Source organism: Pistacia vera, unplaced genomic scaffold, assembly GCF_008641045.1.
Source record: "Pistacia vera cultivar Batoury unplaced genomic scaffold, PisVer_v2 Contig142, whole genome shotgun sequence".
Lineage (NCBI taxonomy): Eukaryota > Viridiplantae > Streptophyta > Magnoliopsida > Sapindales > Anacardiaceae > Pistacia > Pistacia vera.
The window spans coordinates 1,161,456-1,185,321 of record NW_022195489.1 but is presented as its reverse complement, the minus strand read 5'-3'; the positions used below and the strand labels follow the sequence as shown (position 1 = coordinate 1,185,321).

The 23,866-nt window shown below is 36.3% G+C and overlaps 3 protein-coding genes across 3 annotated transcripts; all 3 read right to left on the bottom strand.

The window, feature by feature from the left end:
- Positions 1-893: 893 nt before the first annotated feature.
- LOC116123351 (germin-like protein subfamily 1 member 13) lies at positions 894-1,839 on the bottom strand. Its single transcript, XM_031409138.1, has 2 exons — positions 1,716-1,839; positions 894-1,608 (listed from the first exon to the last, which is right to left on the bottom strand). The coding sequence occupies exons 1-2, from the start codon at positions 1,831-1,833 to the stop codon at positions 1,076-1,078; spliced, it is 651 nt and encodes a 216-aa protein (XP_031264998.1). The 5' UTR covers positions 1,834-1,839; the 3' UTR covers positions 894-1,075.
- A 2,252-nt stretch (positions 1,840-4,091) lies between these two features.
- On the bottom strand, positions 4,092-4,847 carry LOC116123388 (secreted RxLR effector protein 161-like). Its single transcript, XM_031409162.1, has one exon. The coding sequence runs from the start codon at positions 4,845-4,847 to the stop codon at positions 4,092-4,094; it is 756 nt and encodes a 251-aa protein (XP_031265022.1).
- A 17,534-nt stretch (positions 4,848-22,381) lies between these two features.
- Positions 22,382-23,380, bottom strand: LOC116123416 (germin-like protein subfamily 1 member 17). The gene is made up of 2 exons (XM_031409187.1): positions 23,216-23,380; positions 22,382-23,075 (listed from the first exon to the last, which is right to left on the bottom strand). The coding sequence occupies exons 1-2, from the start codon at positions 23,331-23,333 to the stop codon at positions 22,528-22,530; spliced, it is 666 nt and encodes a 221-aa protein (XP_031265047.1). The 5' UTR covers positions 23,334-23,380; the 3' UTR covers positions 22,382-22,527.
- Positions 23,381-23,866: the final 486 nt, after the last annotated feature.

Genomic DNA, 23,866 nt, shown 5'->3' with positions numbered 1-23,866 from the left:
CTCTCTGTTTTTCGGTGACACTCACATATACACCTCATGATTAAAGTCACATAATCTTTATGCATCCCTTAGTTATGCTTTGAAGAAGTCAAACGCAGTAAAAAGACTTGTTATTTTTTCTATAGTGCTAATATATCAATAATTTTATCATTCTATCTTGTTTTTACAACCTGAAAGAGGTAATTTATTATAAAATAGAAGGAAAACCGATTGTGTTCCCTTGGGATAAATTACGTAAGCTAATCATAGATGAAAGAGAGTGGCATGACGTTCATTATCCAAATAGAAAGAGCCAAATTTTGTAACATGCATGAACTGAGCTCAACATGAAAAGGCTTTGCAAATAAGGTCCAAAGGGCCAAGAGGGACCGCCAAACAGCAGCCTGAAAAACTCCATTAAAGCTGCGGAAAATTGTCCCACAAGGGGATGAACCTGGAGTAGTCCTGGTCTCTAATATTAAGATTCAATTTAAACATGCTTAATCACTTGAACAATTGTCCAAATATTCAACAATAATCAAGTTATTGAGTATGTGGGGAAATGTTAGCCTATTGAATTTCACATTCTAATCTCTCTTAAGGATTTTCCTAGAGCCTACAGGACCCATATTTTTTTATGATGTCTTGAGAACAACTTATAACAATGAGAAACTTTGAGTGAATATACTAGTGCACATAAAATTCATCATACATACACACAATAGATTATTAGTTTCTTTCGAAATAAAAAATATATTTTCCAAGCAATTGAGTTTATTGACTCAGTCATATCATATTGCGAAATAAAAAGCACCTAGAGGAAGTCCTAGAATTATGGGATTCATTCATCAATCATATTTTGTTTTCGCATCATAAAAAATGTATCTATATTATAAATTATGTAGATATCTGCGATAGAGAAGAGAGAAATAATAGGAACAACATTATATCACTAACTGAAACAAACAAATTGGGTGGAGGCACATATAAAATGTGTAATCACGTTATTACAACATTGTAACAATAAACTAGGCAAGCGTTATTCAAATTATAGAAGCTAATTCAGTGCATTTGACACATTTCTCTAATCATCCATCTAGAATTTCGCCTGGAGATCTTTCACCACTTTTACGTCCAACATGAAAGCCTTGGCAAGAAAATCTGGATTAATTGGAGGATTTGACCCAAACACAGCGTCGGCAATAGTAATGACACCGGGGTTCTGGCTGCTTAAACCAGCAAAGGCAAGAGCATTCGTTTTTCCGATATTGAATTGAAAGTGAACGAGACCAATGGGGAAGACGAACACGTCACCCTTGTTAAGAACTTTGCTAATAAGTGTGTTATTAGGATTGGATGTTACGAAACTAATAAGAAGAGTACCCTCCAGAACTACAAGAATCTCAGTGGCACGAGGGTGAGTGTGAGGTGGGTTTTGGCCATAAGGAGCAAAGTCAATACGGGCAGCTGAAATGCCAAGAGTGTTAAGTCCTGGAATTTGATCGACATTCACAGCGCTAACATTTGAACCAACTGGATTGTTCGTGTCTCCAGGCATTTTAACTGAAAAGTAGAAGTCCCCAGCTTTGGCGAGCTTGGGGTCCTTGCAGAACTTCCCATTCACAAACACTGCATCAAACAATCAAATCAGTAAGAATAGTATTAATGCCTAGCTACACATAGGAGAAGAGTTAGCTAGATTATATGAATATACTGAAAGAGAAGTGAGTAAATACCAGCGTTCTTTGGCTCATCGATGGCTACACAGAAGTCCTGAAGAGGACTGGGGTCAAAAGCGGAGGCAAATGAGGAAGCCAAGGCCAAGAGGACAAAAGCCTGAACGAAACTTTTCATTTTGATTATGCTTTCGCTCTATTCTTCAAGAATTAATATTTCTTGGTGAGGGGTGAGAAATGCTGCAAGGCTAGCAACTCTATTTATAGGTGAAATTTATTGAAGCAGTCTCGATTGTTTTCCCCTGCTCGAAGCAGATAACAAAGAGTATTGGCAGTTGCTAAGTCTTCATTGACTATCTTTATCTTAGTTTGCACTTGTTTGATTGAGTAAAATTTGTAATTTCTTCTTTGCTTACATCAACACATTTTTACACATGGAAATGGTCCTCTTTTATATTTTTGCATTTATTATTTTTATCTTAAAGTTTCATGGGATGCTCAGAGTACTGACATATATTTGATTATGAAAAACTGTGAAACAATCAATTTTTTTTTTTTTTTTTAATGACATATATAACAAGTTCTTATTCAGAAATTAATCCCCTTACTGAAAGTGTCAAATTTTAAGGGAGATAATGTTTAAAATTAAATCAATCGCATTTGTTAAATTATTAATGATTAATTTATGAATCATAAAATCAATGATAGAAAATCAATTAAATAGTCATAAAATCAATTAAATTAATGATTGAGAAGAAATAATGTAAAAGATAGTTTTTGAATAAATTATTATATTTTTCGTATATAGGACAAAGATGGTAATTAATTTTATTAGCACCTAAAATTTTATTAATCGATTATTTATCATATATAAAGCCATATGATACATGTGGACCAGGTATTCTGCAGAAATAATTGGAGGAAAATATATATTTGAGTCTTAAAATCGTCTCTGCAGGTATCCATTATGATTCTAAATGTTGACCATCACTTTCTGCTAGTGTTAGATAAAGTCCTTTAGTATTAATTTAACTATAAGAGTTTTTTCAAATGTTGAAAGAGTTTGGATTAGGTTTTTACTTGTGAAATATAATATTATTATGAAGAAGATGAACAAATATACTTTATTGACTTGGTAAAGCCATTACTTGGAAGTTATGCACTTAATGTCAAGATAAGGTAAGTACTTTTAGTCTAGGAGTTATTAAAATTCATAAATGCAAAATTAACGGATCGAATTCATGTGATTCATCGATGTTGCATAATATTTGGTCATCTAAGATTTTAGGAACCCAAAGTCCTCAAAATTGCAGGGTCGTCTACTTGGGCTCTGTTAGTATAACAAGAGAGGTGGAGAACATCAAACGGTGTAGTTTCAATTTACATGGTGTAATACTTAAAACGACGTAGTCTTTGCTTTACTCCTTTTGTGTGAGTTTATAAATACTTAGCCACTGTATGTTTGATAGTTCTGTTAGAGAAGAAGCAAAATACAATTTTACTTGCTCTGTCTTTCTTTCTCGATTTCTCTCAAATCTTGTTTTTACTTTCTACAATTTTCTAGTCCTTACATGGTATCAGAGCCATAGACTAGCATCAATGGCAAGCTCTAATCCTGATTTTTCAGATAATACATCCAAGATTGATGCTGAACAGCTCGGTAATGGAGGTACGTAGAACTTAACAGTTCATTCGTCACTTCCTACTCTCTCGGTGAGGCTAGTGGAAAAGAACTATAACTACTGGCATTCTCAGGTTCTACCTGCATTAGCTTCTCATGATTTAGATTGCTTCATTACAGGTACGAATCCTTGTCTCTCTTTGTTTATAATGGAGAAATTAGAAGGGAATGAACTTGCAATTAAGCGACCAAACCCTAAGTATTTTAGTTGGAAGAAGACTGATCAGTTCTTGGTTAGTTGGTTAGTATCATCAATATTTGAATATGTGTTCAGGCATGTGTCAAAATGTAGTACTGCGTATGAAATTTGGCACACATTGGAATTACATTTTCAATCGGTCTCCAAGGCCAAAACCTTACACCTCAGCATTCAAACTACAACTACAACTCTGCATTTCACAATCTTGAAAACTTTAACTACAACTCTGCATTTCTCAATTTGAAAAACTTATCCTACACTACTGCTCATCTTCAATTCAGTTCTACTCCACTACAACACTTCAACTTTATCTTTCAATGTAACAGCAACATTCTTCAAGCAATCATTGTCTTTACAACACAGTTACAACTAAGCAGCTTACAAAGAAACAATTGCATACAAACTACAATTTTTTAGATTACAAAGAAAAATAATTTCATGACAAACTTCAGCTTAACAATACAAACTGTAACCACACTTTACAGCTATAAGACAGAATTTTGCAATGACTACACGGTTATTCAGATCATCAAAACTTTCATTGAATTTCAACAATTTAAGTAAGAGATGTTGAGTTGACTGAACTATAGGAAGGTGGAGCTTGTACAGTCAGTTTGAGTCTTAGAGTTTCAAACCTGGAGGCTGGCAGAGCCTTTGTAAAGATTTCTGCTTTTTGGTGTTCAGTGGACACATAATGAACCTTGAGATTGTGAGAAGTAACCTGTTCTCTAACATAGTATGCATCAAGTTCTATGTGTTTAGTTCTTCCATGAAACACCGGATTGGACGCAAGAGAACCAGCACTTTGGTTATCACACCAAATAACTGGAATTTCTGACAAAGAAACACCAAGTTCAGAGAATAAGCTGCAAAACCAAGCCAGTTTAGTGGACTCTTGAGCAAGTGCTCTATACTCAACTTTAGTGGAAGATAGAGCCACTACTTTCTGCTTCCTAGAAGTCCATTGCAGTAGATTAGTACCAAGGAAAACACAGCAGCCGCTTGTGGACCTCCTGTCCTCAATACTACTAGCCCAAGCAGCATCGGTGTAGCATTCTAGGTTGATTCTAGTGCTTTTAATGAAGAGAATTCCATAGTTAGAGGTCCCTTTAAGATACCTAAGTAATCTCTTACAAGCTTGCCAATGATTTTGTGTAGGAGCCTTGAGAAATTGACTTAATTTATTGACACAGTAAGCAATATCAAGCCTGGATAATGTCAAGTACTGAAGGGCTCCTATTGTACTTCTATATAGAGCTGCATTTTCATATAGATCACTATCTCCTAAAGTTAACTTGGTGCCAATGGCCATTGGAGTAGCACATGGCTTACAATCCTACATACCAGTCTTTGTTAAGAGATCTTTAACATATTTTTCCTGATTCATATGAAGATAGGAAGCTGTTCTAGTGACTTCAAAACCAAGAAATTAAAGTACTTGAGGGAGCCTAGGACCTTTAAGGAAAACTGAGTATTCAGTTTATGTATTGTTTCATGCAGCAAATTGGTGTCATTTCAAGTAAGTAAGCTGTCATCAACATATACTAGAACATACATGGTTTTCTCCATTTGTTGATAAACAAAAAGACTAGGGTCAGCAACTGAGTGAACAAAATCTCAGCTTAAAAAGGCCTTTTTGAGCTGTTCAAACCAGGCTCTAGGGGCCTGTTTTAGACCATAAAGAGGCTTAACTAACCTACACACATGATAAGGGTGTTGAGAACTAATAAAACCTTCAGGTTGAGTCATGTATACCTTTTCAGTAAGCTCACCATTAAGAATGGCATTATTTATATCAACCTGCTGAATTTCCCAGCCATTGTTCATTGCTAAGCTTAAAATAACTCTGATTGTAGGTGACTTAACCACTGGACTGAATGTTTCTAAATAATCAATTCCTGGATTTTGTTGAAAGCCTTTTGCCAGTAGCCTTGCCTTAAACCTTTGAATGGATCCATCAGGATTGTACTTTATTCGAAATACCCAGTTGCAGCCTACAAGATGCATTTCAGCAGTAGCAGGTACAAATTCCCAAGTTTTATTAGATAGCAGGGCATCAAATTCAAATTGCATGGCAGCCTTCCAGGCAGGATGTGATAGAGCTTCTATGACAGTAGCTGGTTCTTTAGTGTCAAGGGAAAGGGGTGAAACAAGACATGTAATATGTGCTATGGTTTTGGACCTAGTAATCATGGGATGAGTATTTAGAGTAGGTGGTGGAGGCTTGGGTAAATTCAGCTCAACAGTAAGGGGAACAGTATCATAAGACTCATCTGATCCTATAGTGATAGGTGATAAAATAGATGATGTGGATGAGGTAGAGTTAGGAGAAGTAGTGGGTAAACTAAGTGCAGTTGTTGGCCTGGACTGTGAAGTGGTTGAAGGCTGAGGGAAATGAGATTTTGGAGAGTGGGAAGGTGATGAAAAAGGTAAGCTAGAAGAGGGAATGTCCTGTGAGATTGACTGACCTAGTGTGGAAGGACAAGTGGATAAAATTGGAGCTAAAACATGATTGGAAGGCATCCTGAAAGCAGAATCAGGTATATGCCAAACTGAAGGAGCAGATGTACTAGAGACAGATTCAGTGTTTATGGAATTAGATGCAAGATTGGAATTAGAAAGATTAGATGCTTTAAAAGGAAAATCATATTCATCAAACTGTACACTTTGACAGATATAAATTCGACCAGAAGTATCCAAGCACTTGTATCCCTTATGATTTAAACTATAACCAATAAAGTGCATTTGGTGGTGTGAAAGTTAAATTTGTGACTGCTATAAGGGCGAAGGAAAGGGTAGACAGCACACCCAAAGACTTTAATGAGGGAATAATTTGGAAAAGTTTTAAATAGAACTTGGAAAGGAGAAAGATTGGACAATAGTGATGTGGGTAGTCTATTAGTGAGATAGGCAGCTATTTGAAAGGCAAACCACCAAAACTTAAGAGGCATGCTAGCTTAGGCTAATAAGGTCAGTCCTTGTTCAACAATTTGCCTATGTTTTCTCTCTACTCTACCATTTTGTTGATGAGTGTGAGGACATGGATGTCTAAAGGTAATACCATGTTCTTGTAGGTAAGGTACTAGTTTCCTATACTCACCACCCCAATCGGTTTGAACACATTTTAAAGAAGTGTTCAATTGCTTTTCAACTAGGACATGAAATTGTTTAAAAGTGTTGAAAGTTTCAGATTTAACCTTGGAAGGAAAAATCCAGGTGAATCTACTATGATCATCAAGGAATTGAATGTAATACCTATAGCCTTCGGGAGATGTGATAGGGGAAGGTCCCCAAAGGTCTGAATAAACTAATTCAAGTGGTTTAGACGCATGATATATGGATCTAGGATAAGTGGACTAGTGTAACTTGCCAAATTGGCAAGCAGAATAGAATGTTATATCATTTTTAGCAGGATGAGGTAGTTTTAAGGTATCGTACTTTTGCAAGAATGGTGGAATTAGGATGACCTAATCGGTTGTGCCACAACATGACATTAGTAGACTGAACAGGAAATGATTGAAGAGAGTTTGTATTATTGATTATAGGTGCATCATCAGTACATATTACAGTGTTGGATACAAGTGGTCTAGTGTATTGCATGTAGTTTTGATTAACAAAATCAACACAAGCAGATTCACAATTATTGAAAGCATGTTCTGACATCAGTGGTGTAGACAACATTTTTGCAAGAAAAGAGATGCTACAAGACTTATTACATGACTTATTTGTTGACAAGACTGGATTACTTTTATGCTGAAGTTGAACAGAATGTTCCAATTCTTCTGCAGAGGTAGACAATGAGTGAAATTGTCAAGTTTAATATTTATGATGCCATGAAATATCCTGATGATGATGATGATAATCATGCTTATTCTATTGATGTGATTGATTCTTTAGCACATGAGGTTTTTGACCTTGATGGAGAAGACGGATTGGAAATTGCCATAAGTAATCATCTTGAGAAAGAGAATGCGGAGTTTGCCTTGAGTACTAATTTGCAGGAAACAGTTGCAGCATGGAATGATTCTTTAAAGTTACAGCAGCAGTCAGGTAACGTTCCTTATATTACATTACCAATTTCTAACTAGAAGCCTTTACCCTCTGTTTTGAAGGCCCCCATTCCAGATTTGAAGCCTCTCCCTAGTTACCTCAAGTACATGTTCCTTGGAGACGGAGGAACGTTACTCAGTGCATTGCAAGAAGAAAAGCCTTAAGTCGAGCCAACGACAATAAACAAAGGCTCTGCTTGGGAGGCAACCCAAGGGGAGTTTGTTTTCTTTTCTCGCATTTTAAATTTTGGTTATTGTTGCCTTTTCTTTGCATTTCATCTTACATTGGGGACAATGTCAGTTTTAAGTGTGGGGGAGGGGATTTAGGTTGTGTTTTAATTTATGTTTAAAAAAAAAAATATAGTTTTTTGTTTTTAGGAAGCTTTATGCTTTAAGTCATGTCTTTGAACGTCTATTGATGCATGAAATAGTAATTTGACTTTGTTGTTGAGCATATTCCTTGACTTAGGATGTTACCAATATTTCATAAAATAGAGTTAATCATATTTGAATCTTTGTAGTTTGAAACAATATGTCTTGAGAAGTTGTGAACTTAGTGACGAAGCATGATTGAGGATTGTATAGCAACCCTTAGGAAAAAAAATTGTTTCTCTTAAGCTAATCCTAAATTTGGGTTTAAGCAAATAGGAAAAAGAAAAGAAAGGTATACGGTGAGTCGAGATGGAGCGTAAAACGCACTCACTTATAAACACAACCATGAAATGAGATGGAGCATAAAATGCTCTCATTCTTTTTCATTCTTGCATTAGCTGTGAAATGTAAGCTAGATTGGACCCTGTTAAGAGGATATCATCAACATATACTAACACATAAGTTAGATAAGAATCTTGCTTACAAATAAAAAGACTAGAATCAGAAATAGAATTCAGAAATCCTTTGCTAAGTAGGGTTGTTTTCAACTTATCAAACCAAGCCCTTAGAGCTTGTTTAAGACCGTATAAATCCTTTTGTAACTTGCATACAAAAGTAGGCTGAGAAGAATCTTCTAATCCAATCGGCTGATGTATATACACTTCTTCATTCAAGGTCCCATTCAGAAATGCATTATTCACATCAACTTGCTGAATATCCCAACCATTTGTTACTGCCAAAGTCAGAATTATTCTGATTGTAGAAGGTTTAACCACGGGACTAAATGTTTCAAAGTAGTCAAAACCAGGGGTTTGTTGAAACCCCTTGGCAACCAACCTTGCCTTGTACTTTTGGAGTGTACCATCAGCATTAAATTTGGTGCGAAACACCCATTTGTTTCCTACCACATTCATATTAGGAGATAAAGGTACAAGCACCCAAGTGTCGTTATGAACAAGTGCATCAAACTCAGATTTCATGGCTGCTTTCCAATTAGGACTAGCTAATGCATCAAAAACTGAAGCTGGTTCTGTTTCAACTTGGAGTTGTGGAGAAATATATAGAGAAGCAGAAGATGCAGTAGGAAAACCAATTCTGAATTTGAGGAATCTTTGTGCAGGACAGTAGCAAAAATAGGTACAAAATCCACATTTTTTGTAGTAAGGCAAGCAGTAGGATGATCAACATCAGCACTATGATCAACATCAGCACTGGTTTGAACAGAGTTTATGGCAGCAGCTTTTGCTCTTGTCACCATAGAATGAGTATTTGTTGCTGCTGACTGAGAAGACATTGAATCTTTGGAGAATTTTGACAGTGTAAGATCAACTTCAAGTGAGCAAGACGGAGGTATAAAATGGGATGGTATAATGGGCAGAGAGGAATAACTAATGGGTGAAATAGTATTAGTATTAGAGACTATGTTTAGAGGTTGACTAAAAACTGAAGAAAAAGGTAAAGGTGCAGATGCAACAGGTGGTTGTACAACAAAATTTGAAGAAAAATGTGCAGATGCAACAGGTGGTTGTACACCAGAATTTGAAGAAAAATGTGTAGATGCAACAGGTGGTTATACACCAGAATTTGAAGAAAGAGGTGTAGATGCAACAGGTGATTGTACACCAGAATTTGATTGACTCTTAGTATTTGGTGGAATAGCAGATTTAGATTGACTCTTGATGTGATCTGGAAATAGAGGAGTAGGATTTAATGCAGTAGTAGAGTTAGAATTATTACCTCCTGTTACACCATTGTTAGACTTGTTTGTAGGGCTGAATGTTGTAGGGAAACCAGAAGCTTGACCAGAGGAAGTTGGATAAACAGCAACAAATGGGAAAGAAGAAGAAGTTTCAATGTGAGTTTCTTGGGTAGTAGGTGATGAGAATGTAGAACAAAATGGGCCTTGGGCAAAAGGAAACTCAAACTCATTAAACTTGACACTTGGAGTTATTATGATTTTGCCATCAGGTTTTAAACATCTATAACCTTTGTGAACAAGACTATACCCAACAAAAACACATTTAACGGAATGAAAACCAAACTTATTATCATTGTACATTCGAAGAAAAGGAAAACAAGTACAACCAAACACTTTTAAGGAGTCATAAACAAGCATATGATTGAATAATTTCTAATAAGGTGACATGAAATTAATAGTGGTAGTAGGCATCCTATTTATGAGAAAAACAGCGGTTTCAAAATCTAACCACCAAAAACATAAAGGCATGGAAGCATGGGCAAGAAGAGTTAATCCGGTTTCTACTAAATGCCTATGTTTTCTTTCACATCTTCCATTTTGTTGATGAATGTATGCACATGAATGTCTAAACTGAATGCCTAATTCAGTAAGATAGGGTTGTAATGCAATGTACTCTCCACCTTGATCAGATTGCAAACACTTGAGTTTGTGACCAAATTGCCTTTTGGCAAGATGATGAAACTTGATAAAAACATATTTTACTTCTGCCTTTGTGTGAAGAGTAAACAACCAAGTGTATCTACTAAAATCATCTAAGAATTGTACATAATAACGAAAACCCTCTGCAGAAGGTAGGGGTGCAGGACCCCACACATCACTATGTACTAACTCTAAGGGAGCAGTGGTCATGGAAGAAGAAGATGGAAAACTGATAAGATGCAGTTTTCCCATTTGACAGGCATCACAGAATTCAGGTGCAGAAATTAACTTAGATTGAGACTGACTAACAGTGGTTTTAGGTAAAGTGGCAAGAATTTTATGTAAAACAAGTGAATGTGGGTGTCCTAGTCTCATGTGCCATGTCATATATGCATTCTTAGTAGTATCAGCAAGTAAACAATGAATTCCAAAATTAGAATTAGAATAACCAGATTTACATTCAGACTTAAGAAGATCAGAGAAACTATCAGAATTTGACTGAACCATAGTAAAATCTTTATTGTTGAAAGAATTATTACATGTCATAATTCCAGGATTACTATCATCACGAGAGTTATTACATTTCATAAGACCATCAGGACTACTATCATCATTATAATTAGTAACAAGACTATTTAACTCTACATCATGACGACAACCAAGACTATATGTAGAGCAAGATACACCAGGTTTACAGTTGGCTTGACTATAGAACTTAAAACCTGATTCATCAGACTGAGAACTTTTGGTGCTAGACTTATTTGAACTAGATAGATTGGAACAAAAACCCACTAGAATAAGGTGCATCAGAACTGGATAAACAGGGCACAACAGACCTATATGAGATATTCAACTAGTACAAGCCTCCTTTAAGTTCCCCTTGCAGCAAAGGGGCCCTGGTTAACTTGTCCTTAACAATGCAACAATCAGCATTAAACTCTACCACTACATCATTATCCTTGGTAAACTTAGAGATACTTAGCAAATTTTTTGTGATTTTAGGCACACATAGAATATTTTTTAGCATTAAACATTTGGAATGAAGATGGTTGGATAAAGGAGTAAAGCCAATATGAGATATGTTAAGAAACTCACCATTCCCCACTTGAAGTTGATTTGCACCATCATAACTCTTGCTAAGACTCATGTGATTCAAATTAGCAGTGACATGATCTGTTGCATCTGAATCCATGTACCACACAGGATCAGTAGGAGTGGAAGATGTAGCAAGAGCAGAATGTAAAGCTAGTTGAGGATGAGCTTGCTGATTGTACATGGAATACCCAGGTTTAGAGCCAGAAAATAGGACATCTGAACTAGCCACAAAAGCTTGACTATCCCCTGCTAACTGCTGACTAGGAACATTTAATAGTGAACTTCCAGAATTACCAGCAATTTGATAAGAAAACTATGACTGTTTTGTATTCTGAGAAAAAGACCCTATAGGACCAGTAGACTGTTCAACAAGGTGTGGCTACCCAAACTGTTGGGATTGAGAGTTCATAGGATGTTGTGAAGGCATTAAACCAGGAGAGTATCCATTGGTCACATATGACTGAGAGACAAACTGCTGTGGAGAATAAAACTGTGATGGTTGTAAGTTGGAGTGTGGTGGCTGTGAGTTGGTGTAGGCACTGCTAAAGGTACCATTATAGGCTGCATTGAATCTCTGATAACACTGCATAGCGGAGTGTCCTGCCTTGTTACACAGCTGATAGATTAGCCTATTCCTCCCAAAGTTTCTACCTCTTCCTCTGCTTGAAAGGGAGGTCTTTGAGTGAAATGTTGTGTGTTGTAGGTAAATTGAGGTTGATTTTCTAGTCTAGCATTGTAAGCAGCAGCAACAGGTATGGCATAATTCTGTTGAAAATGTGGATTTCCTAGTGACACTAGTGAAGGAATTGGAATGGATTTGTGTTCAGGTGTTTGTGGTGTGTTAGGTAAGTTTTTTGTATTGAAATGTTGAGTGGAAGGAGAGTTCGTATTAGTGACATCAGTAAGAGTTCCAGTGTGATGAAGTGATGCCACATTTACAGAGTTGTTATAAAAATCTGCTGTATTAAGTTTATCCAACCGAAGCTCATATTTTTGCAACAGAAACTGAGCTTCCTGCAGAGATACGGTATCAACTTTGGACTCAAGTCTGGAGGTTAAATTGACAATAACTGCATCATATTCTGGTCCTAAACCATCTAATATGTATTGCAACAAGTCCTCATCAGCCACAATCAATCCACTGGCAGATAAACTTTCTGCTATTTCCTTCATCCTTTTAACATAATCAGAAATACTCATATTCCCTTTTTGAGTGGTTTGTAATAGATTCTTAAGATATAAAGCTCTAGCCTTAGAATCATTTAGGAATTCAAGATGCAAAGTATTCCAAATATCAGTTGATATCCTACATTTCGATATTACTCCAAACATACTCTCAGAAATGAAAGCTAAAAGCCAACTGACAAGGAACTTATCTGTGCACTTCCATAAGATATAGGTAGGATTCACCTTATTACTAACCAAATCATCACCTAACTTGAGTTCACCCTTAATTTTCCCTAACTCATTTTCAATATCTGAATTCGATACAAGTAAAGGAGAAGGACAAGGAACTTTACCAATGAGATGATCCTCCAATTCATGCAATCCTACAGCAAAGAGAACTTGTGAGCTCCATAATCGATAGTTGTTTCTTGTGAGCTTTGGACTAATGGTTTGCAAACTTGAAGGTAAAACTGAGATTCCGCGATTTGCAGATTCCTTGAGCAAATGCAAAGTGGAACGATCGATTGACTCTCTTAGAAGCTCTTCTATGCTTTTAAGAGAGTTTGCCAAGCTAGAATCAGTTGCCATTGACGCTTAGTCAGTAGCTCTTATACTAAGTCAATATACGAAAGAATTTGTAAAAGAGAAGAACCAGAGAGTAAAGCTAGTTCAGTAGAATAGAGTTTTTATTAACTATTTGGTTTACAATTTCTTCTGTTATATAAAGAAGAATGGAACGACACCGTATAACAGCTGTGCCTTATTACATAAATAGCATAACATTTGTGTTTATTTACAAAACTGCCCTTTTCAACATTTGGTCAACACTGATTACCTCTATTTTTTTAGGTATTGTAAGATTACCAAGGTAATCTTTTTTTGGTTGATTTTCCAAACTTTTATTATGGGGTTGTTTTTGCTAAGTTTTTAAATGTAAGGGGTTGTAATAATCCAAATAATAATCTAAATGACAATATTAAATAATAATATAATAATAATATTTAATTAGAGGACAACTCAGTAATTTAAATAACATACCCACCAATTTATTCCAACTAACCAAACACATTTTTTTTAAGATTCTAAATAATCTCTAAGGTAATCTAACTTTCCAGTAATCCAACATTCCCTGAACCAAACGTACCCTAATCTGGTCTACATTGACTGTTAGGTTTTCTTTTCAAAGACACAAAGTCTTTATATTTATTTCATTGTTCAATTACAATTTGAAAATGTCAAACATGAAAATTATATTTTTCTCATTAGTTCAACAATTGGAGAGACTTAATTGTAAGGCTATTAAACATTTTTTACTTTTTCTTTAGGATATAATCTCACAATATTTGAACATATTGAAATTCATAAGGTCGGTTAGTTCCCATATAATGTAAACTCAGTCATACAAGATAGATGTTGAGCAGGTATAATTGGAAAAAAAAAAATATATAGAGAAATCATTTTGGTCTATGCGAGTAGTTGGAAACAGGAAAACTTATCATTAGCTGCAAATGTAAAAGAGTTGGATTAGGTTCTTACTTGTACATCCAGATTTTTTCATTATGGAATAAATACAAAATTGAAATTGAAACTTTATTGACTTGGTAAAATAATCAACCCTTTGGACTTTGGTAATATTAGAAGACTATCAGACATATGCCATTACTTAACATGACATCCATGCATTGAAGCCTTATTATTTTTTGAAAATGAATTAATGCATGCATTAATCAAACCACTTTGTCAGACAAAATTCTGAACTTTTGATTCTCTATCAAAATGTATTTGAACCAAAATATATTATTGTTTGTTATATATGATTCAAACATAATTAATCGTATCAAAAGCATAAAAAAAAAAAAAAAAAAAAAAAAAAATTCTTGATTATTAATTTTTTTTGTAGTTTGTAAGAATTGTATCCAAAATTGTTTATGAAAACTCATGACTGTAATTTTTAAATTCATTACTTTTTTTTTTCTCGATGAGAAAGAAATTAACATATTTGCATTACAGATCAAACAAGTCTTTAAATTATGATGAGATTGAAATGAAAAAAAAAAAAATGTCTCTCATGACCTAAGTAATTAGAATTTTAAATAGCAGTTGTAGACGGTAAAATTTACGGTTGACCGGAATGAGAATGATCTTATAAGGACGAGGCCACTAACAATCGCGTAGACCTGCAAGGACAAAGAAAGTGAACGTGAAGGCTCGGAGGACATTGGTGTGGTGTTTGCCTTAGGCACTCCGACGCTTAAGTCAGCACGGTTGAAGGAAATATATAATTAAGGCTGAGAGCGGGAAAGGTTTTACTAAGAGTGTTTGCTAGGGCAAGACTATCAGCGTAAAGTGGTCGGAGCATGGCCTTACATCAACTACAAGAAGTATAGTTAGCCGGAACTAAACTTTTACAGCGGGGAAAGACGGCTATTCTTAAAAACAAGAATTTAGGAGCTAAAGAGGGGTTGTATGTGAATTAATAATGAGAGGGTTGACCTCTGTTAATATAGTGAGTCAAGGAAGTTTGAGTCTTTGTAGAACTAGGCATTCTCATAATAGGAGTTTGATTAAATAGGAAACTCTTAGTGCTAATCCATGTAGAAGTAAAAATTCTAGTTCATGTAAGATTAGATCTTGGATGAACTAGGAAGTAAGCCGAACTTTGAGTCCTATTTTGGAATGAATATGGGCTAATGGGCTAGAGCCTGATTTGTCTTAACTTGTAGAAAGGCCCAACTCGTGGAGAAAGCCAAAGCATAAGTTGTCCCAGTTCGTAGGGTGACCTTAATCGTAGAGTGATCCAACTCGTAAAGTAGCCCAGCTCATGGAGAGGGCTGACTCGTGGTGTGGACCAATCCATAGAATGGGCCGACCCATAGAATGGATCTTCTTACAAAATGGGACATCTTATTGGATGGTCAGTTCACAAGATGGATTTAAGTGTGGGTCCAACTGGAAATGGGTTAAGTCACTAGGCCATGGATTGTTTATATCTTTACTGGACCTGACAATGTCCAACATGATTTTTAGCCCATACAATAGTTGTAAAGATAGAGGAACAATAAAGAAAAGAAAAATGCAGAAAAACAAAGTATAGGGACTGCATGTTTATATTCCTTTTTATCAGAAAATTTTTCATATCTGGAACCTTGACTATGATTACAATTTATGCACAAATACGTGAACTTTTACACACTCTTCTCCGTTGAAACTTATTCTTCAACTGTCATCTTGTGCCATCCGATGTGCAACTTGTCTGCCACTTGAGCTGCCACTTGCAATTAGTTAGAGAACACGCAAAGTGTTGAAATGGAAACCGGCGCCAAAAGCCAACTTGCTCTAACTAATTTCTTGTAAAAAGACTTAAAAACCTGCATGAATTTGCTTTGCATGGTAACATCGTCCCTCAAGCCGAAAAAGAAAAAAAATTCTTCTGCAAAAAACTTACATGTCGTCCCTCTAGAAAAAAACTAGTGTGTGCTTTTATCATCTGTGTTTAGAGTTTCCTTAGGCGGTGAAGCTTGTCCCTGAGATCGTCCCTCAAGCTGAAGAATAGAGGAAGAGCTAAACACATGAAGATGATCACGAAGAGTCTGAAACCGAGGGCCAGAGAGAGGCTTGGTAAGAACGTCTATAACCTAAAATTGAGAAGCAACAGACTGCACCACAAGACGTTTAGACTGAACCATTTCGCATACAAAATGGACATCTATTTTGATGTGTTTGGTATGAGCATGGAAGACCGTATTGGATGCAAGGGCACCGGCATTGGTGTTATCGCACCAGAGGACAGGCAAACTTGGAATAGAAATGTGAAGCTCCTGGAATAGATTTTGAAGCCAAGCAACTTCAATAGAGGCCTGAGTTAAAGCTCTATATTAAGCCTCAGTGGAAGATAAAGCAACAACTTGTTGCTTTTTAGAGCCCTATTTTATCAAGTTAGAACCAAGGAAAAGGCAGTACCCACTGGTAGACTTGCGGTTGGATAGATTGCTAGCCCAATCGGCATTTGTATAACCCTTAAGTTGAAGAGTGGAACTGCGGTGAAAGGTTAGACCATGAGTGAGTGTATCTTAAACATACCGGAGAACCCGTTTGCAAGCCTGCCAATGAGTGATAGTGTGAGCTTTGAGGAATTGGCTGAGTTTATTTACAGCAAAAGAGAGGTCAGGCCTTGCCATGGTAAGATATTGTAGAGCACCAATGAGACTTCTGTGGAGGGAAGTCTGTTCGAAGAGAGGACCATCCTCAAAGTGCAGCTTGGAACCAAGAACCATAGGAGTGGCACACGGATTGCAGTCTGTCATGCCAAATTTGGAGAGAATTTCTTGAGCATACTTGGCCTGATTAAGTTGTAACCCATAGGAAGTATGAACAACAGAGATGCCCAAAAAATAATGAATAGAACCAAGAATCTTTAGACCAAATTCGGTATATAAAACTGACATTATGGAGTGAATGAAGGAAGGGTTATTGTCAGTCAATAGTATATCATCAACATAAACAAGAATATAAATATTCATGGCATCTTGAATAAGATAAAAGATACTAGAATCAGAGGTGGATTCTGAAAACCTTTGCTCAGCAACATAGTTTTAAGCTTATTGAACTAGGCCTTGGGGGCTTGTTTTAAGCCGTATAGAGCTTTGTCCAATCGACAACCATGGTGAGGTTTAGATTGGTCAACAAATCCCTTAGGTTGTGTCATGAATACGACTTCAGTAAGTTCGCCATTTAGAAAGGCGTTATTTACATCTACTTGTTAGACCTCTCACCCATTGTGCAAGGCTAAGCATAAGATGACTCTAATGGTGGATGCCTTAACAACCGAAGAGAATGTTTCTAAAAAATCAATTCCTGGAGTTTGATGAAAAACTTTAGCCACAAGGCGTGCTTTGTAACGCTAGAGACTGCCATCAGCATTTAACTTGACTTTGAAAACCCATTTATGACCAACTAAAGTCATATCATCAGTATAAGGAACTAAGGTCCAGGTGTGATTATTTTGTAGTGCAGTAAACTCAGCATCCATGGCCTGAACCCAAAGGGGATTGTGTAAGGTAGTAGTGACGGAGGAAGGTTCTTTATGAATCTCAAAGGAAAGTGAGGGAACAGGAACTGTGGCAATGTATTCAGAGATAAAAGGAGTTGAGGAAGTGGTTGCACGACAGTCAGGAAGAACATGACTGATAAGAGCAGCAACTTTCCTACGAGTAAGCATAGGATGGACATTGAGTGTAGGAATATGGGAGGGCTAAGAGAGAGTGTTGTAGGCTCGAAAATCAACTTCCAAACATGGTACAGGTGGTTTTGGAGGGGAGAAAGTAGGTGAAGGTAAGGAGGACACAATAAGAGTGTCATGGGCAGATGGCTCAATATCGGACAAGAAGGATGAAGGAGCTGAGGTAGTTTGAGACAAAGGCTGATGTAACAATGATATATGAGGAATTTTCCAGGCCTAAGACAAAAAAACAAGGGTTAGCATTAGTAGATAAATCAAAATTGGTAAGTGAAAAACCATGGGCCAAAGGAAATAGTTGCTTATTGAACTTGATAGTCTGAACCGTGTAAACTTTTCCTTGAGGATTGAGGCAGAGATAACCCTTGTGATGAGAACTATAACCCAATAGAACACACTGCTCTGAGTGAAAAGAAAATTTATGTTGTTGATAAGGTCTAAGGAAAGGAAAACATTGACATCCAAAGGTACGAATAGCCTTATAGTCCGGAACTTTATGGAAAAGCATTTGAAAAGGTGAGTTATGGGATATAACTGCAGAGGGAAGACAATTAATTAGATACCCAACAGTGTGCAGGCAAACCACCAGTACTTAAGTGGCATAGAGGCTTGAGCTAACAACGTTAATCCTACTTCTGTCACATGGCAATGTTTCCACTCAACCTTACCATTTTGTTAATGGATATAAGGGCAGGGGTGCCTAAAATGAATACCCTGCTAAGCAAAATACACAGCAAGAGGACAAAATTCATGTCCCCAATCTGATTGGAAGGTCTTGATCTTGCCATCAAATTACTTAGCCACTAATGCAATAAATTGTTGAACAATATTATGTACCTTAGATTTCAGTTTTAGAGGATAAATCCAAGAGTAGCATGTGAAATCATCAACAAATAGCAAATAATACTTGAAGCCAGTGGCTGAGGTAATAGGTGTAGGACCCCATACATCGGCAAAAACAAGTTCAAAAGGTTGGCTTGTTTGAGAAGCTGATGGAGGAAAATAATTCTGGCGAAGTTTACCATACTGACATGTTGTACAAAACTGAACTTTATTGATAGAGTGATCCTTTACATTCAAATGCAAAACAAGAGAATTTAGAGTAGATACATGAGGGTGACCAAGTCCACGGTGCCACAAATCTCCTTTTTGTGTAGGATCAGTTTGTACAACTTTATTTGCAGGTATACTAGGTGAAGTACAAGTGACTAACCAACTTGTTGGATTATACACAATATCAGAATCTGAAGGTAAAACACTAGAGCAACTAGAAGGCGTAACATAGGTTACTGGGGAGTCATAAACCACGGACTGATGCAGAGAAGAAACCATAGCATGTTTATTCGTTGAATTTGGAATTTGAGCAGGAGCCAATGCTGAACTTGTGGTTTGTTTATTGTTGGCAGAATCTAAAGGAATGGTAAGTCAGTAGAGACCATTGCGCATTGTCCCTCTAACAGGACATCCTAGGTTAGCTTGTCCTTAACAACACATTCATCAGTAGAGAATTCAACTACCGCATAATTATCTCTTGTAATTTTGGAAATACTAAGGAGATTCTTGGTAACTTGAGGAACACAAAGTATATTTCTAAGTTGCAAGGATTTATTTACACAAGAAGAAGGGATAAAGGCAAAACCTGTGTATGAAATGTCAAGGCATTGACCGTTGCTAACCTAAAAAGAGTCTAATCCTGTATACTGATTTTTATAAGGAAGGTGTTGAGGATCTGATGTAATATGGTGAGTGGCTCCAGAGTCAATGAACCAAGTAAGATCAGTCACTATAAGTGGTGTTGCAGTTGAATTTTTTTGATTTCCAATATGAGAGGTTATTGCAGCAGATTGATTCAGATTATGAGGAGAAGACAGATTCAGATGTGAGGTATTCTGAAACTGCATTTGATGAGGAATCATTGGTTGAATCAGAGGAAAGACTGTGGTGTGCCATAAGGAGCATATGAGCTTGTTGTATTTGCAAAGTAAGCCTGTGCAGGACCTACGTGATGTGTGCATTGTTGTAGTGCATGCCAAACTGAGGTCTGTGGTTTCGATGTCCTTGAAAATTTGTGTCGAAATGATGATAGCATTGAAGAGCCATATGACATGGCTTTCCACACAACTGACAAATCAGTCGAGGTTTGTAAAAGTTTCGTCCTCTACCCCTGCCCCTGCCAAATGCTGGATTGAAGGTTTGAAACTGCCAAGTGCTGTTATAAGTATTCTTGTATTCATCTTGATGTGGAAGTAGAGTTTGTGAGTCTTGCGGCTTTTGTTGATCTGAATTGTTGTTCATTAGCACATTTTGAAGTGGAGAAGAAGATTGTTTGTGAGCAAGAAAAGCCGCAGCTTCATGAAAGCCTAAGTAAGCTGAATGTTGCTTTTCTAGCCTCATTTCGTGTTTGTGTAGCAGAAACTGCGGTTCCTATAGGGATACTCACTGCTTCTTGATGTTAAGGTGGCATGGCAACCATGGCATCATATTCAAAGCCAAGGTCATCAAGAATGTGGAACAATAGCTCTTCATCACTAACAGTTACGCCACTGGTGGTTAAAGAGCCATCAATTTCTTTCATCTTTACCACATAGTTGTTTATACTTGAGTTATCTTTCCTAGTTGTTTGTAATTGATTTCGTAAATGCAACACTCTAGCCTTAGAATCAGTAGGAAAATGCATCTCTAAGGTATGCCATATATCATATGCAGTTTCACAGTTTGCTACATGCCGGAACATTGTTTCAGATATTGATGAATTTAACCAACCAAACAAGAACTGATCAACTTTCTTCCATATTATATGTTTAGAATTATCTTCTCTTTTAGATTCATCAACAAGAATAAAGGATGAGGGACAAGATTTTTCACCTGTTACAAAACCTTCCAGATCATAAGCTTTCAAGGCTGGAAGCACCTGAGATTTCCAATATGCATAGTTTCTTTCTCCTAGTTTTACAGAAATAGTTGGAAGCGTATTGCTTAAAGGTGAGGTTGACATGGAGTTTGTTATCTTTTCATCTACAACTGAAGTTGAGGAAAAGGATGCTTTAGGATATGCCATTGGCGTCTATTGGCAAGCTGTGATACCATGTAAAGATAGAGGAACAGTAAAGAAAAGAAAAATGCAGAAAAACAGAGTATAGGGACCACGTGTTTATATTCCTTTTTATCAGAAAATTTTTCATATCTGGAACCTTGACTATGATTACAATTTATGCACGATTACGTGAACTTTACACAATCTTCTCCGTTGAAACTTATTCTTCAACTGTCACCTTGTGCCATCCGATGTGCAACTTGCTCTGCCACTTGAGCTGCCACTTGCAATTAGTTAGAGAACACGCAAAGTGTTGAAATGGAAACTGGCGCCAAAAGCCAACTTGCTCTAACTAATTTATTATTGTAAAATGACTTAAAAACCTGCACGAGTTTGCTTAATGTTGCAGCTTACTTGCATGGCTAACATCGTTAACAATAGTCCTATCAAACTTTTCACATGTTCATTGAATTAAAGGTTACCACTAATCCATCTGTGTTTATTTGTTTGATATTTTTCTTCAATATCTGCCATTACTTTCGTTAAAGCATAAGTGTCAATTTTTATATGGTTCAAATAAGGCAACCGTTTTCTTTTTCTTTTTTAATCTCGATGTCATGCAAGATATTAAAATTTTATTAATGATTAAAAAAATAAAGATGAGACTAGGGGGAGGCAGCAATTGCATGACAAATGGCAACAAATGACTTTGTCTTAAATGGAGACTACTACAAGTTAATAGAAAATCGAGGCTGTTCTTAATCTAGTCTGACTTATTAAGCATGGCAAAATAATGCAAATAACTATCAAAGAGACCTTCCCGGATAGGAATAGCTGAAAATCAAATAAACATTATTATAATTGACTGCCTCTTGATTTAGAAAATACCTCAAATTGTCTTACACGTTTTGTTTATTTAACATATAAATAAACAAAACGTGTAAGACAATTTGAGGTATTTTCTAAATCAAAAGATTTAACATATAAATAAACAAAACGTGTAAATTTAACAGGGGAGGGAGAGGGAGTTGTCAGTTTTATAAAAGTTAGGCGTCCTAGCGATATTATACTGGCTCATAGCATTTTACAATTGATTAACAAGGGACAATTACAATTAGGAGTGAAGTCAACTTAATTGCCCTTTTGAGATTGGATTATCCAAAAAGTTCACTTTTTTATGATTTATAGCATTGTTTTAATTAACGCGGAAAAGCATTTGACTTTGCCAAATGTGTTAAATACAAGTTATGAACAAGTAATCAATTCTTTAATACTCCATATATCGTTAAAATGGAAGTATGTACTTATCCAAGATATCATTTTCTAAAGTTTAATACCTACTTAAAACATTCCAATGACTTGTAGTTTATGTATTTTTTATTCCCATAAGTTTGCACGTTGAAATTTTGTATTATTTTGGTGTTCGAGGGAATCTAATGGAAGAGTAAGGAACCAAAATGTAACATTAATTATATCATTAACTGAAAAAAAAAAAAAAAAAAAAAAAAGCACTCGAGGTATACATAACATGTATGTAGCCTCTCTTTATTACATCATCAATTGTAACTTGTAAAATAAATTAATGAAAACATTTAGCTAGAAGTAGGAAACATATTTAACTGGATTTGACAATATGTTTCTCTAATTGCTATCCATCCAGAACTTTTTCTGGAGATCTTCCACCACTTTCTTGTCCAACTGGAAAGCTTTAGCGAGAAAACCAGGATCAATGGCAGGATCTGATCCAAATACTGCATTTGCGATGGTAATTACACCAGGGTTCTGGCTGCTTAAACCAGCAAAAGCAATCGCATTTGTTTTTCCAATATTGAATTGGAAGTGAATGAGACCAATGGGAAACACAAACACATCACCCTTGTTAAGAACTTTGCTGATAAGTGTGTTGTTTGGATTGGAAGTAACGAAACCAACAAGAAGAGTACCCTCCAGGACTGCAAGAATCTCAGTGGCACGAGGGTGAGTGTGAGGTGGGTTTTGGCCATAAGGAGCAAAGTCAATACGGGCAGCTGAAATGCCAAGAGTGTTAAGTCCTGGAATTTGATCGACATTCACAGCGCTAACATTTGAACCAACTGGATTGTTTGTGTCTCCAGGCATCTTAACTGAAAAGTAGAAATCCCCAGCTTTGGCGAGCTTGGGGTCCTTGCAGAACTTCCCATTCACAAACACTGAAAACATGAAAGAATTGAATTATCGAATACATGCCTAGCCATAGAAAGGATGTATACAGAGAGAGTGTGTGCTCTGTGCTGCTAATGTACATTCAAAAATATAAAAATAGAAATTGTGACAGAAACTTAAAACATACCACCGTGCAGGGGGTCATCAACGGCTACACAGAAGTCCTGAAGAGGACTGGGATCAAAAGCAGAGGCCAATGAGGAAGCCAAAGCCAAGAGAGCAAAAGCCAAAGGGAAACTTTTCATCTTGACGAGTGGGTTACGTCTCTCTATTCTTCAAGTATTATTGCTCTAGTAGTGAAGGTGAGATATGTTGCAAGGCAAGTTAGTGTATTTATAGATAAAATTCATTGAACTAGTCTTCATTATTTCCCCTACTCGAAGAAGATGACGAAGACTTACCAAGTCTTCAATGGTTATCTATTTTTAATGTCCATCAAGAGCAGGTCTTTAACAACCAAATCAAATTGTCAAAGTAATTTTTTTTCTTCACTGCTTACATCACTGCATTTAATGTAGAGAAGAGGCCCGCTTTCGTATCTCACTGGGCTGCTGGTGTTCTTAAATTTCATTGACTGAATCGTCCAACATGCATGATCAAGGAAACAGTGAATGGATTCACACAGATTTGCTAAAAAATATAACAAGACTCGTGTATTTGCTCAAAAATAAGACAAAAATATATGTATCGTCTTTATGATCTGCTAGAAATTAATTAGAGCAAGTTTAAATTCTTAAATCAGAAATAATCTAATTCCCAATATTGCGTACTGAATTTC

What these genes read in the sequence shown, in the direction of transcription:
- LOC116123416 (XM_031409187.1), bottom strand. Translation starts at nt 23,333, where the DNA reads ATGAAAAGTTTCCCTTTGGCTTTTGCTCTCTTGGCTTTGGCTTCCTCA. An exon ending in TGATGACCCCCTGCACGGTG is followed by an intron (nt 23,076 to 23,215) that starts GTATGTTTTAAG and finishes TCATGTTTTCAG; the next exon opens with TGTTTGTGAATGGGAAGTTC.
- LOC116123388 (XM_031409162.1), bottom strand. Translation starts at nt 4,847, where the DNA reads ATGGCCATTGGCACCAAGTTAACTTTAGGAGATAGTGATCTATATGAA.
- LOC116123351 (XM_031409138.1), bottom strand. Translation starts at nt 1,833, where the DNA reads ATGAAAAGTTTCGTTCAGGCTTTTGTCCTCTTGGCCTTGGCTTCCTCA. An exon ending in CGATGAGCCAAAGAACGCTG is followed by an intron (nt 1,609 to 1,715) that starts GTATTTACTCAC and finishes TGTTTGATGCAG; the next exon opens with TGTTTGTGAATGGGAAGTTC.